The sequence below is a fragment of the Mus pahari genome, chromosome 3 (assembly GCF_900095145.1).
Source record: "Mus pahari chromosome 3, PAHARI_EIJ_v1.1, whole genome shotgun sequence".
Lineage (NCBI taxonomy): Eukaryota > Metazoa > Chordata > Mammalia > Rodentia > Muridae > Mus > Mus pahari.
The window spans coordinates 114,080,277-114,095,084 of record NC_034592.1 but is presented as its reverse complement, the minus strand read 5'-3'; the positions used below and the strand labels follow the sequence as shown (position 1 = coordinate 114,095,084).

General features: G+C 40.0%; 1 protein-coding gene across 1 annotated transcript in view; it reads right to left on the bottom strand.

Moving 5' to 3' along the window:
* The window catches only part of Atrn (attractin), a 132,830-nt gene that overhangs the window by 60,769 nt on the left and 57,253 nt on the right, over positions 1–14,808 (bottom strand). The window contains exons 9-14 of the mRNA XM_021194966.2: positions 13,713–13,896; positions 12,571–12,725; positions 8,979–9,063; positions 4,152–4,372; positions 2,028–2,149; positions 871–1,009 (exon numbers count right to left, since the gene is read on the bottom strand). Of these exons, the coding sequence (XP_021050625.1) occupies positions 871–1,009; positions 2,028–2,149; positions 4,152–4,372; positions 8,979–9,063; positions 12,571–12,725; positions 13,713–13,896 (906 nt within the window). The remainder of the gene's footprint in view (positions 1–870; positions 1,010–2,027; positions 2,150–4,151; positions 4,373–8,978; positions 9,064–12,570; positions 12,726–13,712; positions 13,897–14,808) is intronic.

The window sequence follows — 14,808 nt, the reverse complement described above, 5'->3', positions numbered from 1 at the left end:
ATGTTTCCTTTCATAAAAGTTACATTGGAGGGCTGGTGAGATGGCTCAGTGGGTAAGAGTACCCAACTGCTCTTCCAAAGGTGCAGAGTTCAAATCCCAGCAACCACATGGTGGCTCATAACCACCTGTAACAAGATCTGATGCCCTCTTCTGGAGTGTCTGAAGACAGCTACAGTGTACTTACATATAATAAATAAATAAATCTTTTGGAAAAAAAAGTCACATTGGAAACAGTATCTCTTCACAGCACTAGAACACTGACTAATAGACTGAAACCCACTCAGCAAACTAAATAAAATGCTTTCACAAGGTTCAGATCAACTTCCCCTAAGCCTCAGATGCTGGAGAGCATAGAAGCTCCCCTTCCTGGACATCCTGATCAAGCAAAGACATCACAGAGATTTAGTCATGGCTAACTGGCCTCAGGACTTAAACTCATACCCTGAACAACCTCTGCTGAAATAGTCCAGAAATGAAGGTCACACGGGAGATGATGCTGGTACAGAAATCTTCTCACAGAACTGTCAGTAAGTGCTTCCTGCAGGTTCCTGACTTCTGCTGAGACCACAGAGCTCTAGTGTCAGGTTACCATAGCAGAAGGAAGGACAGTGGGACACAGTTTGTAACATGGATGAATCTTAGCTACCCCCCAATTCTCCAGAACATGAGATGACACTTCACTTTCTTTCAAAGGCTAGTAAATACATATATAAAAACCACATTTAAGTTAAAAACATACAAAATAATTTCCCCCAATAATGAGAGGGCTAAATAGACAGAAGAAGCATCTTGTTCCTAGGTCCAACCTAACCTAAGGAGGGAGGACCAAGTTTTGGACCCTTATAGAGGATATCCCTGTGCAAGGCCTACCTGGCAGGGCGATACACTCTTGATTCCGGGGCTCCCACTGGCAGTTCTGGTCTAGGGCACAGCTCCTGCAACTGGTTTTCTTATTGCAGTAGTACATGGGGTTATCCTTGGGGCAACTGTCATACTTGGCAATGGAGATCTAGAACACAGTGGAGAAGTGTTTTGTTATTCACACAAATAACTCAGTGAGAATTAACTGAGAATGGTAATTGCAGAAAGAAAGATAGAAAAAAAAAGAATAGAACAAAATAGATAGAATTAGATATATAGATAGATAAATGGATGGATGGAATTAGACAGATGATAGACAGATAAGATGGATAGATAGATGAATGGTTAGAATTACATATATGATAGACAAAGAGACAGACAGATGTATGTATGTATGTATGTATGTATAGAATTAGATGATAGATAGACAGATAGGTGGACAGATAGATGGATAGAATTAGATGGAGGATAGATAGAAAGGCAGACAGACAGACAGATAGAATTAGATAAGTGGTAGGTAGGTAGGTAGATAGATAGATAGATAAAGATAGGTAGAGATAGGTAGATGGATGAATGATAGAATTAGACAGAATGAACAGGAAGCAGCACTGCAGTAGGAATACCACAGTGTGCATTCTCACTAACATGCTTTTAGCTGGCAAGCTAGTAGCCCAATGGAACCACCAGCGCCACCAAGCCTCATCCAATGTTTATATGTAAAACATGAAAGTTGAACCTGCTGCTTTTCCAGAGCTCCTCCCAGCCCATGCCCACCATAGCAATCTCTTATGAATTGCATTAAACTTTGAGAAAAAAATGTCATGAGCCATCAAAGACAGCAAAAACTGGATCACCTTTCTCGTAGCCTATTATCACCTAAAACAAATCATACATAATTAGCCCAGATGTCATGCTGAGTCAAGATATGGGCCAAGGGCATTCTGTAAAACATGCTTTCGGAAACACTGCACACAGACCTCAGTAGCTGGAGCGATCCTTGGAATCAGGATGTATATATAGCATCTCTTCCTAAGAGAAAACCTGAGCAACAGTAGAATTCAAATCGATATCCCATTTTAAAAAGAACTCTACTTGTTATTTGCACTACACTCAAACTCAACTAGCATTTTTCTATTCTCTAAAATCCGTGATAAACAGCATCTGACCTGGCCTTCTGTGCAGCTGTGGTTCACAGGGACACAGTGATCATTGCACCAGTGGCAGTCATTGGTATTGGCTGTGCAGCTGTAACAATCTGTGTGCTGGTCACATCTGTCATGGTCAAGGGCTACAGAGAGAAGACAAACCCATCAACTATGCGGCAGCCTCTCTTATGGATAATCTGAGATAGGTAAGCTCCTAACGATAGTTGGGAAGCAAAATGTAGAGTCAAACTGAAAGGAAAAAAGCATTGCCATGTTTAGGTTAAACTAAAACAGATATAAGCAGACAATCTGAGAAATACTGTTTTATAACTGTCCTCCCATAGTGTCCAGAAAGTGAAAAGCAAAGGTATGTTAATTTTATAGCATCTAAGAAGTAATGGAAGATCTGGGCCTTTGAATGCTTTTCTTCCCAGGACAAACATCAACTAGCAACAGAGTTAACACCAGAAGTTGTGCAGAAGCCTAAGAAAGCAATATGAGAGACAAATACATTTGTCCTTGTTACAAATGCAAGGCCTACCTGGGTGCAGGTATACCCAGTGACCCACAACCCCACAGGAGGCACTTGCTAACTCGAACTCTATACTCATGTGAATCCAAACCTGTGGATTTCAGAACTTCCACTCTTTGTAGACCTGACATAATTCTCATTAATTCCCCAAACAAGAAGCTACAAAGCCGTGTTGCCATCTATTAAACCATTTCATGAATATGACATACACAAGCAGGAAGAGAGGCCACTGGCCTAATGCCACAGAAACTTCCCTGATCAGTTTTCATGTAGGCTGCTTTTCTTGCCAAGTTTACTCTGGGATTAGGTCTACCCAGAAAGTGAGATAAAACTAATGGGCTCATACTGAACCTTATAAGGTAATATTATTTCCAATGCACTGTATATTTAAGCTTCACTTTAAATTTTGGTTATTCTACCATTTCTAACTGTTTTGGGAGAATTATGAATCCTACCAGGTTCTCTGGTAAGCTGTTTTCCATAAATGAACCAAAATTCTAATCAACAGCATAGCCTCAGGACCTTTATGTCCCTGCACAACTTTATTTGACACATACCAGAAAAACAGAAGTAGTCTCTGCCTAATATAACTCTCATGTAACTGTAACAACTAGATAAGGAATGCAGTTTCATACTTTAAAGATTGATATGGACAAATATCTTGGAGGCATTCTTATTTTCCAAACATTTTTGCATGTTACTTCACTGAGTTGGTGAAGTGGTGCTCAGAGCAACCACTAAGCAAGTAGCAAAGGAGACAAAAATAACAAGAGTATCCCAGGGGCTCTAGAAGAAGGGACCATAGTTTGTCATGCTGTACTGCTATATACAGCTAAAGGGGCTGGAATACTTTTCAAGAACAGGCAGCTCTCTGCTGTCTACCAGAACAATTTGCTATATGTGATCATCCCATTAGAGGGTCTTATCCTTATCCTTAACATTAGACCTTCATCATCAATATAACAGCCAATAGCCACATACTGTTCTTTTATTGTTGATGGTTTGGCTCTTGAGACAAGGTCTCACTACATAGCCCAGGATGGCCTAGAACTGCCTCTTGCCTCAGCCTCATGAGTATCTGAATTATAGGCATGTGCTGCTACATCTGCCTCACTACACACACTAAAGAAAAGGAAAACATTAGCCCTTAGCTACACTAGTCACATTTCAAATATCTAGTAACAACAGATTGCTAGTGGCTACTACACTGAACAAGGAAATACATAGCATGTCTATCATCAAAAAATGTCTCAAGTAGGGCCAGTGGTGCCTATAACCCCAACATTCAAGAGGCTGAAGGAGGAGACTGACAAGGAGCTTGATATCACTATGAGCTATAGAGCAAGACCAAAATGAAAACAAATTTCATTGTGCCATGGCTTCAGATCACCTGCAGGCAGACCAGGAGTTGGTACACAAAGCCTGTGTAGTATGAAGACAACTTATCACCTGCTAAGAGCTTCCAGGAGCCACATGCTTCCTCCCATCCAAAGACCTGTGCATTTCTTGTAAAGATTAACTAGAGAGGAAGGTGGACACGAAAGTGCAGACTAGGTTCCTTCACAATTCAGATAAAATTAGATTTTTAAATTCTAAGTAGAGAAAATACATACTTCTTTTGGAAAAACATTCTGATTTTAACTTTTCTGCTTGTTCTTCAGTTGCCAACTCCCAGGAGGTACATCGAGACAACTGTGTGTCCCACAGACACCGGATACCAGGTCCTGCTGCCACACAAGCAGCCTCGCTACGGTGTGCATTGCACTGCTCCGAGGTAAAGACTAAGACGTCACTGAGGAGGAGGCTGTTGAAGCCGCCGAACACATACATGGTGCTGAGGGGAGAGAGAGAAGGAATTTACTGAGAACTCAAACAGAGGCAAGACATAGGGCTGGTTTGGGTTGTTTCTTTTGAAATTTTTGAGACAGGTTTCACTGTGTAGCCCTTGCTGGTCTAGAACTCATGTAGACCTGACTGACCTCGATCTTGTGTCTCACAGGTGCCAGGATTTTAAGTGCCTGGTTCACAATAAACTTTTGACTGTCAATCGTTAGAAATATTCCAAATATTAAAAGTCCTCTGAGAGGACTAGTGCGACAGGTCAGCAGGTAAGGCACTTGCTACATAGCTAGACAATCTGAGCTCAATCGCTGGAACCATATAAAGATGGAAGGAGAGACATGACTTCACAAAGTTGTCCTCTGACTTCCACACATGTGCTACAGCACCCCTATCCACATAATACATGCATACATACTCACATACATACATACATGAATGATTAATTTAATGCTCTGAGACATTATTTTCAAGGTCTCAAAAACCACTACTATCATCTATTCTCTCAAACTTCACCTTCTGCCCTGCTTTGTGATCACTCAGAATAGTTTAAAAATCGACCTGTGAGTGTGTACATGGAAAATTAGTACACAGGGAAATGGCATTTTAAAAAGATTTATTTTATCTTTAGTTATATGTCTGTCTGCTGTATGTGCATATGTATATGGGTGTCCACTGAGGCCAGAGGTGTTGCAGTTCCTAGAGCTAAGATGACATCTTCTACTAAGAGGGAAAAGATAGGATTCTTGAGGCTAAGATGACTCAGCAGTTAAAGGGGCTTGCTGCTCTTCCAGGACAGTTTGGTTTCCAGCATGCATAAAAGGCAGCTCACAACCACCTATAACTCCAGCTTCAGGAAATCTGTTCTGTCCTATGTGGGGACCTACATGCATATGTGCATACATGTGCGTGCACACACATGAAGCAAGCAGAGAAAATTTTAATACAAAGAAGGATACAAAGAGAGTGAAAGAAAATTATAGACAGGAAAAGTAGTTCTGGAAGCCTTAGCCAACTGAAAACACATGCATTCCACCACAGCGCACAAGTGCTTAAGGTCTTTCCCCATTCCTAGCTATAAACATAGCATTTTCTAGGAACCTCACCAGAAGCCCCATTTACAGAGAAAAACCATGCCCTAACATCTCTGATAGCCCCTAACTTATCTCATCAGTTTATACCGCCATCTAGTGTACTTCCAGTGCAACTCTATTATCTCAAACATCAAAGGGAACAGACAGAGAGCTTCTGCACAATAAACTTCCCCAAACCTGAGTCTAGGCACACCCTGAAAGGACGCCTAAGCGAGACCCTTCTTTCAGAAGCTGTACTCAGGGTTCTCTTTTTATTCTTCTAACGCCCAATTTTGCTATTTGTGAAATTCCTCTCTATATGGAAGCTATGAATCCTGGGTTTGTCAAAGTCCATAAAAGATTAAAGGAACTCTTCAGTTTGCTGTGGGTGATGGAACTTCAATTAGTAATGCAGAGAAAATTGGAACACATTGTTGTGCCGTTCATTACCTATCCAACTGACAAAGAAAAAAGTAACAAATGTTACCTAATATTTGGATTGGTGAGGCTTCAAGGCAACAGGCAAGCTCCTTTACTGCTACTGGGCATGTAAGATTGTAGGCATCTACTAAAGGGATTTTGGCAACTTGAAACAAAACTACATATTTACCTTTTGAACTTTAAATCACTTTTCTAGAAGTCTATCACATAGATATAGTGCCACAGGGTGAACTTCAGTATTTATTGTTAGGTGTATGTACGGTGGAAGAGTGGGCAATACAGAAAAAATATAGTCATGTAACTTTTGGAGAAATGAGGGGTCTGACACATGTACAGTCTCTTCCCCTTTCAATACTCTGTAGCCTAGGCTGGCCTAGAACTCATGACTTTCCACCTTGAAGAATTTCTCTTATCTTAGACACTTGAGCACTGGGATTTTAGGCATAAGCTACCCTGACTGTCCAACCTGTATTCTTTTTTTCTTTTCTCTTCTTTTTTTCTTTTCTCTTCTTTTCTTTTCTTTTTCTTTTTCTTTTCCCTTTTTTGGCCTTTCAAGATAGGGTTTCTATATGTAGCCTTGGCTCTCCAGGAAAATACTCTGCAGACTAACTAGGGTGGCCTCAAACTCAAGAGTTCCACCTGCCTTTGCTTCCCAAGTGCTGGGATTAAAGGTATGCACTATCATTGGCTGCTTCCAACCTATATTCTTAAAAGACCAACCCACTGACAATGGAAATTAGTGTTTAAAACTCACTCTTGGAAAAGCAAGGCATCTCTAAATTAGATGTTCATCCTCAAACTAAAACAGAACAACTGGGCTGGAGAGATGGCTCAGCGGTTAAGATCACCAACTGCTTTTCCAGAGGTCCTGAGTTTAATTCCCAGCAACCACATGATGGTTCACAACCATCATGAGTCCGATGTCCTCTTTGGCATGCAGGTATACAGGAAGATAGAACATTCATGTACATTAAATAAATAAATAACCAAACCAAACCAAACAAAACAAAAACAAGCCCGCAACATTTCCCTAATCTCTTTCATTCCTTCCCAAACTAGACCTTTTTAGAAGAAAAATCTAATTTTAAGTCTGTGTCAAGAAATGCTCCCAGTGCATTTGTAATATGCACACCAGAGAAAGACGATGGCTATAGGTCAGACTCAAGCGTTCCTGTGAAAAGATGCTCACTAGCTAGTTTTAAAAACTAAAGCAGAATGAAACACATCAAATATTTCTAAGTCTAAGTTCATAAGGACATAAGACTCCTCAAAAGAAACCTTATCTGTTCTTTCTGGGGTGTGATAAACAGGGATGTTTATCCCCGCCTCCAAGATCCCACAACTCCAAGCAAGTTTAATACTAATCCACAATGAGAAATTCGGTAGCCCACCTAAATTGGGCTTCAATTTTTCTCTCTAAGTCAACAAAGGACCAAATAAATATGGTGATTGTATGGTTCTGTATTCGTTACAGTATCTGAAAACTTGACATTCCAATAACCAAGAAGAACACACTAGGATTCATTTTTAATCCTAGTACTGGTTCCCTGAGAATAACATGAATCAAGTTGGATTTAGTTAATAAAACTATTGCTTAAACTGAGCACAGCTGTTGTCTTCAAAAACTGTGACTCTCTCAGGTCACATGATGGCTCTGGAAGGGTGGGAGAGAAGGCTGCTAGGTAAATGCCATCTCCTCATCCAGCACCTCACAATCTCACGGCTTTCCCTCCTGCAAAACTCTCTCAAAATCACAATTAGAACAACTGTTAGACATAGGTGATCCCATGCTGCTGACTCACGACACCGCAGTGAAGGGAGAGCCATCGATTTCTCACAATCAAGCCGTAACCATGACCTCTTACCAACCTCTAACATTTCCAATCCTGCCTAAAACTCAGATACTCAAACACATCACAGAAATTACACAAAATAAAAACACTATTCAGACAGTCATTTCTGATTTTGATTCATGGCTAAACTACATTTTATGACAAATTGTCGACCTCTCTGTGTTTGGGTAAAACTTAAGAATGTTTTAATAGACAATTCATTCAATTGCTCCTATTACAATACATTAGTATGCAAATGCCCACACGTGCCTAACCCTGTGCTAGGAGAACACTAAGAGCACACATGTGAAGAGAGTTGGAGCAGATGCCACCAGCAAGGCCAGGTGACATGCTGCTTGCCAGATGAAAACCTCAAGAGGCATTTAGGGCTTTTTCTGAGAGAAAGCATCAGATTGTAATTTAAGATAACACTCAAGTTAACAAGATATTTAAAAAATCCTTCCACTTTAGTCTCTAATCATACAATGGTCTTGCCACAAACCCCTATATACTTGTAAAACATTAAGTAATCACATGATTAAAGATATCACCTTTCCCCACTATCTAGCTTCTAAATGGTCATTCTTCACAACTCCAGAATGGCACTTTTATACTTTTCCTAATGCAAGTTAAATTACTTGTATTAGGAAACTCCAACAGAAAATTTGAAAACCTGCAGGAATATATAATGTTAAGCATTAGAGTATTTAAATACTTTGAGGGTTTATATAATTTTAAGTTTTAAAGAAGGAAGCAGAAAGCAATAACAGAAGCAAAATAAGAAAAGTCAACATCAGCAGGCTGTTAAGTTTCTCAATCTTTAAAGTACACTTTCAAGTGACCAGGTAAAATGGCCATTCTGCATGTCCCTTATGGCAAATGCTGTGTTTGCAGAAGCCACAATGCTGAGATCAGAACTTGTACAAGCTAGGTAAGTACTCTATTGCTGGCCCAAAACCCTAGTCCTCTGCATGTCCTTTACAGGACTAAGGCTCCTGGAGCAAATGGAAAAAGAGCTTTGCTGGTCAGAAAAATATTCCTGAGCACACACCTGGACATGGTGCAGACTTCAGACTTGCTCTTTTACCTCATAATCTCCCAGTCCTGTTCCCCTTACCTCATCGTGCACTTAGAACTGCCATCTCTCCTTTTTTCTCCCTGAACCTCTTACCATTCAGATACAACTATTAGGAAGTTGATATTAAAAGTGATTATGAGATTTAAGACAGTAATACAGCCTTTGCTTTATAATTACCTGTTGTATAAGACTGCTGAATGGCCAAATCTGTTGACATCATGATGGAGCTCAGGTCTGGGAAGCACTGACCATCGGTCACAAGCTAAGGGGAAGAAAAACACATTTCAGAGTAGGCTGTCATATATAGTCCATGTGAACTCTCAGTCTTTATAGAAAAAAACATAAACTTTGAACCCAGTACTCAGAAGGCAGAAACAGGAGGGTCTCTGTGCATTCAAGGCCAGCCTGTTCTACACACTGAGTTTCAGACGGCCAGGTCAGAGAAACCCTGTCTCAAAAAAGAAAAAAAAAAAGCAAAACAAAGAGGAATGCACAATCCACAGCTTCTCTGTCTTTTAGTTATGTTATTATATGTAAAGGACAGCAGCAATATTTCAGGGCATGAAATAAACATACTGCACAGAAATTCTAATCAATGTATCGATTCATCACCCACAAATCCCCTCCTGATGGCCACCACTCTACTGTCCACCAGTTTTACCTACCAGAATGTCTGCTTTAGTACTTGTGGTGCTAGTGATCAGACCCAGGACCTTGTGTATAGCAGGCAAGCACTCTACTGCTGAGATGCATCCCCAGAGCACCAGAGTATTTTCTAACTTAAAATTTGTAATGCTAGGTACACACCTATTTTAACTAGGGCACACATCTGTAATGCTAGCACTTGGGAAGGTGGGAACAGAAGGACCAGGAGTTCAAGAAGAGCCTCAACTACAAGTACACAGCAAATCTGAGGCCTTTGCAGATAAGCTTTAATAAAAACGAAGACACAGAGCACATACTTCACCTATGTCCTTCCTCAGCCTCCTGCACCCTAAATTAGGCTAAAGGATTTCTTTGTTGACAAGTCTGAAGGATTCTCCAGTCATTTTTAGCCACTCTTCTGGCAATTAACATATCTCACAGGTCATCACTCTCACCTATTTTCTCCCTTGTACTGACTAGTTTTGTGTCAACTTGACACAGCTGGAATTATCACAGAGAAAGGAGCTTCAGTTGGGGAAATGCCTCCAACCCGAGATCCAGCTGTAAGGCATTTTCTCAATTAGTGATCAAGGGGGGAGGTCCCCTTGTGGGTGGTGCCATCTCTGGGCTGGTAGTCTTGGGTTCTATAAGAGAGCAGGCTGAGCAAGCCAGTGAAAGCAAGCCAGTAAGGAACATCCCTCCATGGCCTCTGCATCAGCTCCTGCTTCCTGACCTGCTTGAGTTCCAGTCCTCACTTCCTTGGTGATGAACAGCAGTGTGGAAATGTAAGCCCAATAAACCCTTTCCTCCCCAACTTGCTTCTTGGTCATCATGTTTGTGCAGGAATAGAGACCCTGACTAAGACATCCCTGCTTCTCTGACACTCTCTTTAGTCTCTACTCTTGTTCAGACTCTGTTCTCCAACTGTCTCTGACTCTCGCTCATCTTTTATGCCCCACAATAACTCACCTCTTCTACAACCTCCTCTCAGCAATCAGCTCTGTCCTAAAGACATCTCCAACTGGATATGCCCCACACTTACTTCATTCTCTTCTTCCCAGATCCTATTCCCTGATTTTATAATTTTTACTATTTTTATTAAAGACACGGTCTTACTAGATAGTTCAGACTGGCCTCAATCTTGCCATATTTCTCACCCTTCTAAGTACGGGGATTACAGACATGTGCAATCATGTCCATATGTTTTTCTCTGTATCTGGTTTTAGTTTGGCAAAGGTGGTCCACAGCAGACACTTGGGAAGAAAGGGCAGTCATATTTTTGTCAAGACACACAACAGCCAGGTACTAGAAGTCATCACTGCCTTGACTCAAACCTCATTAGGACTTCTGCAGTAGCAGCCTGCTAACTGTCAATATGCCCCTTCCAGATCACTTATCAAATGCCACCCAAGAGAGCGTCTTAAACTGGTCATGGTGGCCCATAAAGACAGAAGCCTGCCTGGACCGTAGTGTGAGGGCCAGACTTACGAAAAGGAAAAACAAGAAAAATCTAAAATACCCACAACAAAAAAAGTCTAAGACACACATATGATTCTATCACTTTCACTGTGAGTCTTTTCCAAAGACCAACGACCCCTGGCACTCTGAATCAGATCTGAACAGTCTAGTCTAACAGTCACCTGCTACCTTTTGTGCTACTATGACAAAAATGGTAGCAGTTCAAAAGTCTTAAATATATGACATGTACTTTTCCTGCCTCTTGTCTGCACTAAATTTCCCCTGCCCAGGAGGTCTACTTGACTCCCAGTGTTCCTCAGGAGCAAGCTTGGACAGCTTCTCTTCAAGTAGGCCTTTCCTGACCACCATGCTCACTGCAGTGGCTCAGGAGTGCTCAGAGGTAATTTCACATCTTCTTTTCAGCCAGCAAGAATCCTCTTGAGTTACAATTATATTGTCTTCTCATTTCTGCTTCCACCAGCTTGAAGCTGAGGACTAACTATAGTGTACCCCCATTCTCAATTTAAAAGTTCAATGGCTAGCTAGCATAAACACATCTGTTAAAAACAAACATCTAGGGTTTACAAGATGGCTAAACAGCTAACAACACTCACTATTCCTCCAAAGGATTTGGGGACAGTTTCCAGCACCCACATGGTGGCTCACAAAAGTCTGTAATTCCAGCTCTGGGGAATCTAATGCCTACTTTTGGCTTTCATGGGCACTGAACATACATGGTATGCTTAACATACATACATGCAAAACACTCATACACATAAAAGTAAACAAAATATTTTTTAAATGCCTAATCTAGACAAGTCAGAATCACAGAGGCCTAGAAATGAGTTCAAGAGGCTGGAGTGAGGATGAAGAGAGGGGCTATTGTTGAAGGGCAGGGTTTCAGTTTTACAAGAAGTTGGCATGCAGATGGTATTACAACATGAATAACAGTATGAATATATTTAGTTCTAAACTACTTAAGACATTAAGATGGAGTTATTCTGTGCATTTTATCACAATAAGAATAATTTTTAAAATGAATCTCTACTCAGATGTGGTAGTACACATCTTTAATCTTAGCACTCAGAAGACAGAGGCAGGAGGATTTCTCTAAGTTCAAGGTCAGCTCGATCTATATACTGAGCTTCAGCCAATTAGACTACATAGTGAGGCTGTCTCAAAATGCAAAGACAAATAAACAGAAAGAACATCATATGGATATTTACACAAAAGAGTAGTTGATGTTTATTTTCCAGGAATAAACAACATTGCCCTCTTCTGGCCACATGTATATTGACACTGACAGCATGTGTAAAACCAGGTTTCTAGGAAACAGCATATTCCATCAAAACTTAACATAATGCTCATGGTTACAACCACCACTACTATGTAAGGCATTTATAACAAAGGAGATACCAATTAACTCAGCCTAAAAAAAGAATTCAAGCAATTAAGAAGAGTGATTTCACAAAGAATTTAATGTAGTTTAATCCAAAGTAATGCTTTTCAATAAATGTGTAACCCTACTCAAATTAAATGCAAATTCTACCATTTGGACTTCTTTTAAATGGTGCAATTATTTTAACATAGTGATCTTTTCAATCCTCTATGTGGCTCATCAGCAAAGAGAATATTCCTGAAGTTAAAACATCTTTGGAAAGCTTACCAATGTCATAAGCCATGAAGTCTGAGGAGAAGCATTTGGCACCGTGGCTCATGGACGTGTCATTGTGTGTGTTCCCTCCAAACACCAGCATGGTTCCACTCACTATCACAGCTGTGTGCAAGTAACGGAAAAATCGGCTGTCCTTAAGAATGGTCCTTTTGAGTTTATTTAAAAATAATAAATATAAGGTTAGTTTTAAAAGAATACTTATCTATCTGCCAATTTACATGTAACTACTTTATAACTTCAGATTCAAATGTGCAATACTTGATTTCCCCCTAATGTAAGACACTTCCTTTAAAAATCATGAAAATCTGTTTAAATTTTGGGAAACTATATTAAAAGGCCTAAAATGTTCATTCTCTATGGCTCCATAATTCCACTTAAGAATTCCAGGTAAGAATTGTGAAATACAAATCAAAATTTATGCTCAATGTTTTATTAGTAAGGTAAAAGCTAGAGACCAGAACTTCCAACTGCATAGGCTCAGTGGTTCACAGCCACTAAAGACAATGATCTTTCAGCACAGCATAAAATGACAAAGCATAGTCTCTAATGTATGTTGGGGGGGGGGACAGAAAGGAAGAGGGAGGAAGTAGAAGGACGAGGGAAATACAGAGAGACTGGTGCTTTATAATTACCTCATAACTCAAATTTATTTCCATTTGCTAAAAGTACCATACTCTTACAGCCCGAGTTTCAGTTTGGAGTGAAGAAAACCCTGTCAAATAGGCATGAGATCATCCTGTTTGATGATTTAAATGGATAAAGATGGTATAGCCTATTCATGTGCAAGGTTCTGGGTTTGATCCCCAACACCAAAAAGAGAAAAGGAAGGATATGCTTTTTAAGTATGGTTAAAATCAGCACAACTTTTATTACTGAGAATTCTGAAGAGAGGAAATCTACGCTAGAGTTCAGTGAATCAGTCTAAAGCACTAAGCACTTTCTAACTATCCTAAGATCAGAGAAACTAACAGACAGCAGCAACACCATTATCACCTTAACTCTACTACTGCATCTATCTCCTAACTTTGTTACATACAATGCTGAACAAAAGTCAAACCATAGCACAGTATTTTTCAATCAATTGCCTCTGCAGATTCTATACTATCAAGGGAAAGCTCTAGGAAAACACCCACCACATCTGAGTATCCACATCGTATCTGTAGAGATCATCTGCAAGCCGGTATTTGTTGGCGCTGAAAGCCTTGTAGCCACCATGAACATATAGAGCCTTGGTCCTGTCATCATAAACACTACTGTGGCCATAACCCCCTTGCACAAGAGCACCCTGAGTATTTAATATACTCCATGTATTCTTTTCTGGAAAAGAGACAATTGTTAAAGTCAATGTTGCAGGCTCCTCTTCTTATGAAATAATAAATTATTTAAACTATTAAACATTAGTTTAAAGTCTAAACACCTTAGAGCAAAAGAAGGAAGCTTAGGATATACTTTCACCTTATTTATAAAGAAGACCATCTAGACAAGACTGCATAAGGTCAGCACTAACTGGACTCAGTGTGTTAACCTTCACCCTGAAAGGGGCCATGAGGCTGGGAAGGAGATGCACTGGGAAAGCCTAGAGGAGCTGGAAGGAATGGTGGTGGATAGGAACAAGATATATTGTATACATGTATGAAATTTTCAAAGAACAAGCTTTTAAAGATTCATATTTTGTTTTGTTTTGTTAAGATAGGGTTTCTTTGTGTACCCTGCCTGGCCTAGAACTTGCTCTGTAGACCAGGATGGCCTCAAATTAATGAAGATACACTTGCCTCTACCTCCTGAGTGGTGGGACCAAAGGTTTGCACCACCACACTGGCAAGATTCAGATTTTTAAAACAAATTTTAAGGGTTAAAGATTCGAAGTTCTCTTAACCAGGCATTATATTCCCTGTGCTCCTCAGTGATTCCTTATGATTTTCAGATGTACTTTAATGATCTTTAGATGTATTTTTACAGGACTACTTTATCAAAATTTTAATTCTGACATTCCTATTATATAATGAAAAACAATAAAATGTAACACAAGATTATACATTAAGGTAAAATAACACTGCACTGGCCTAATATTTAAAGGACTATCCAAAATTATTTTAGAGTGTTTATTGTTTTGCATTTTGCTTATTTTAATATCTAAAGCATTTAGTGCTATCTTTGGCTCCTTGCAAGCTGACAGGAAGTGTCAAGGCTCAGCCTAGGTTTGGGAGGGGTTCTGAGGAAGGGGTGAGT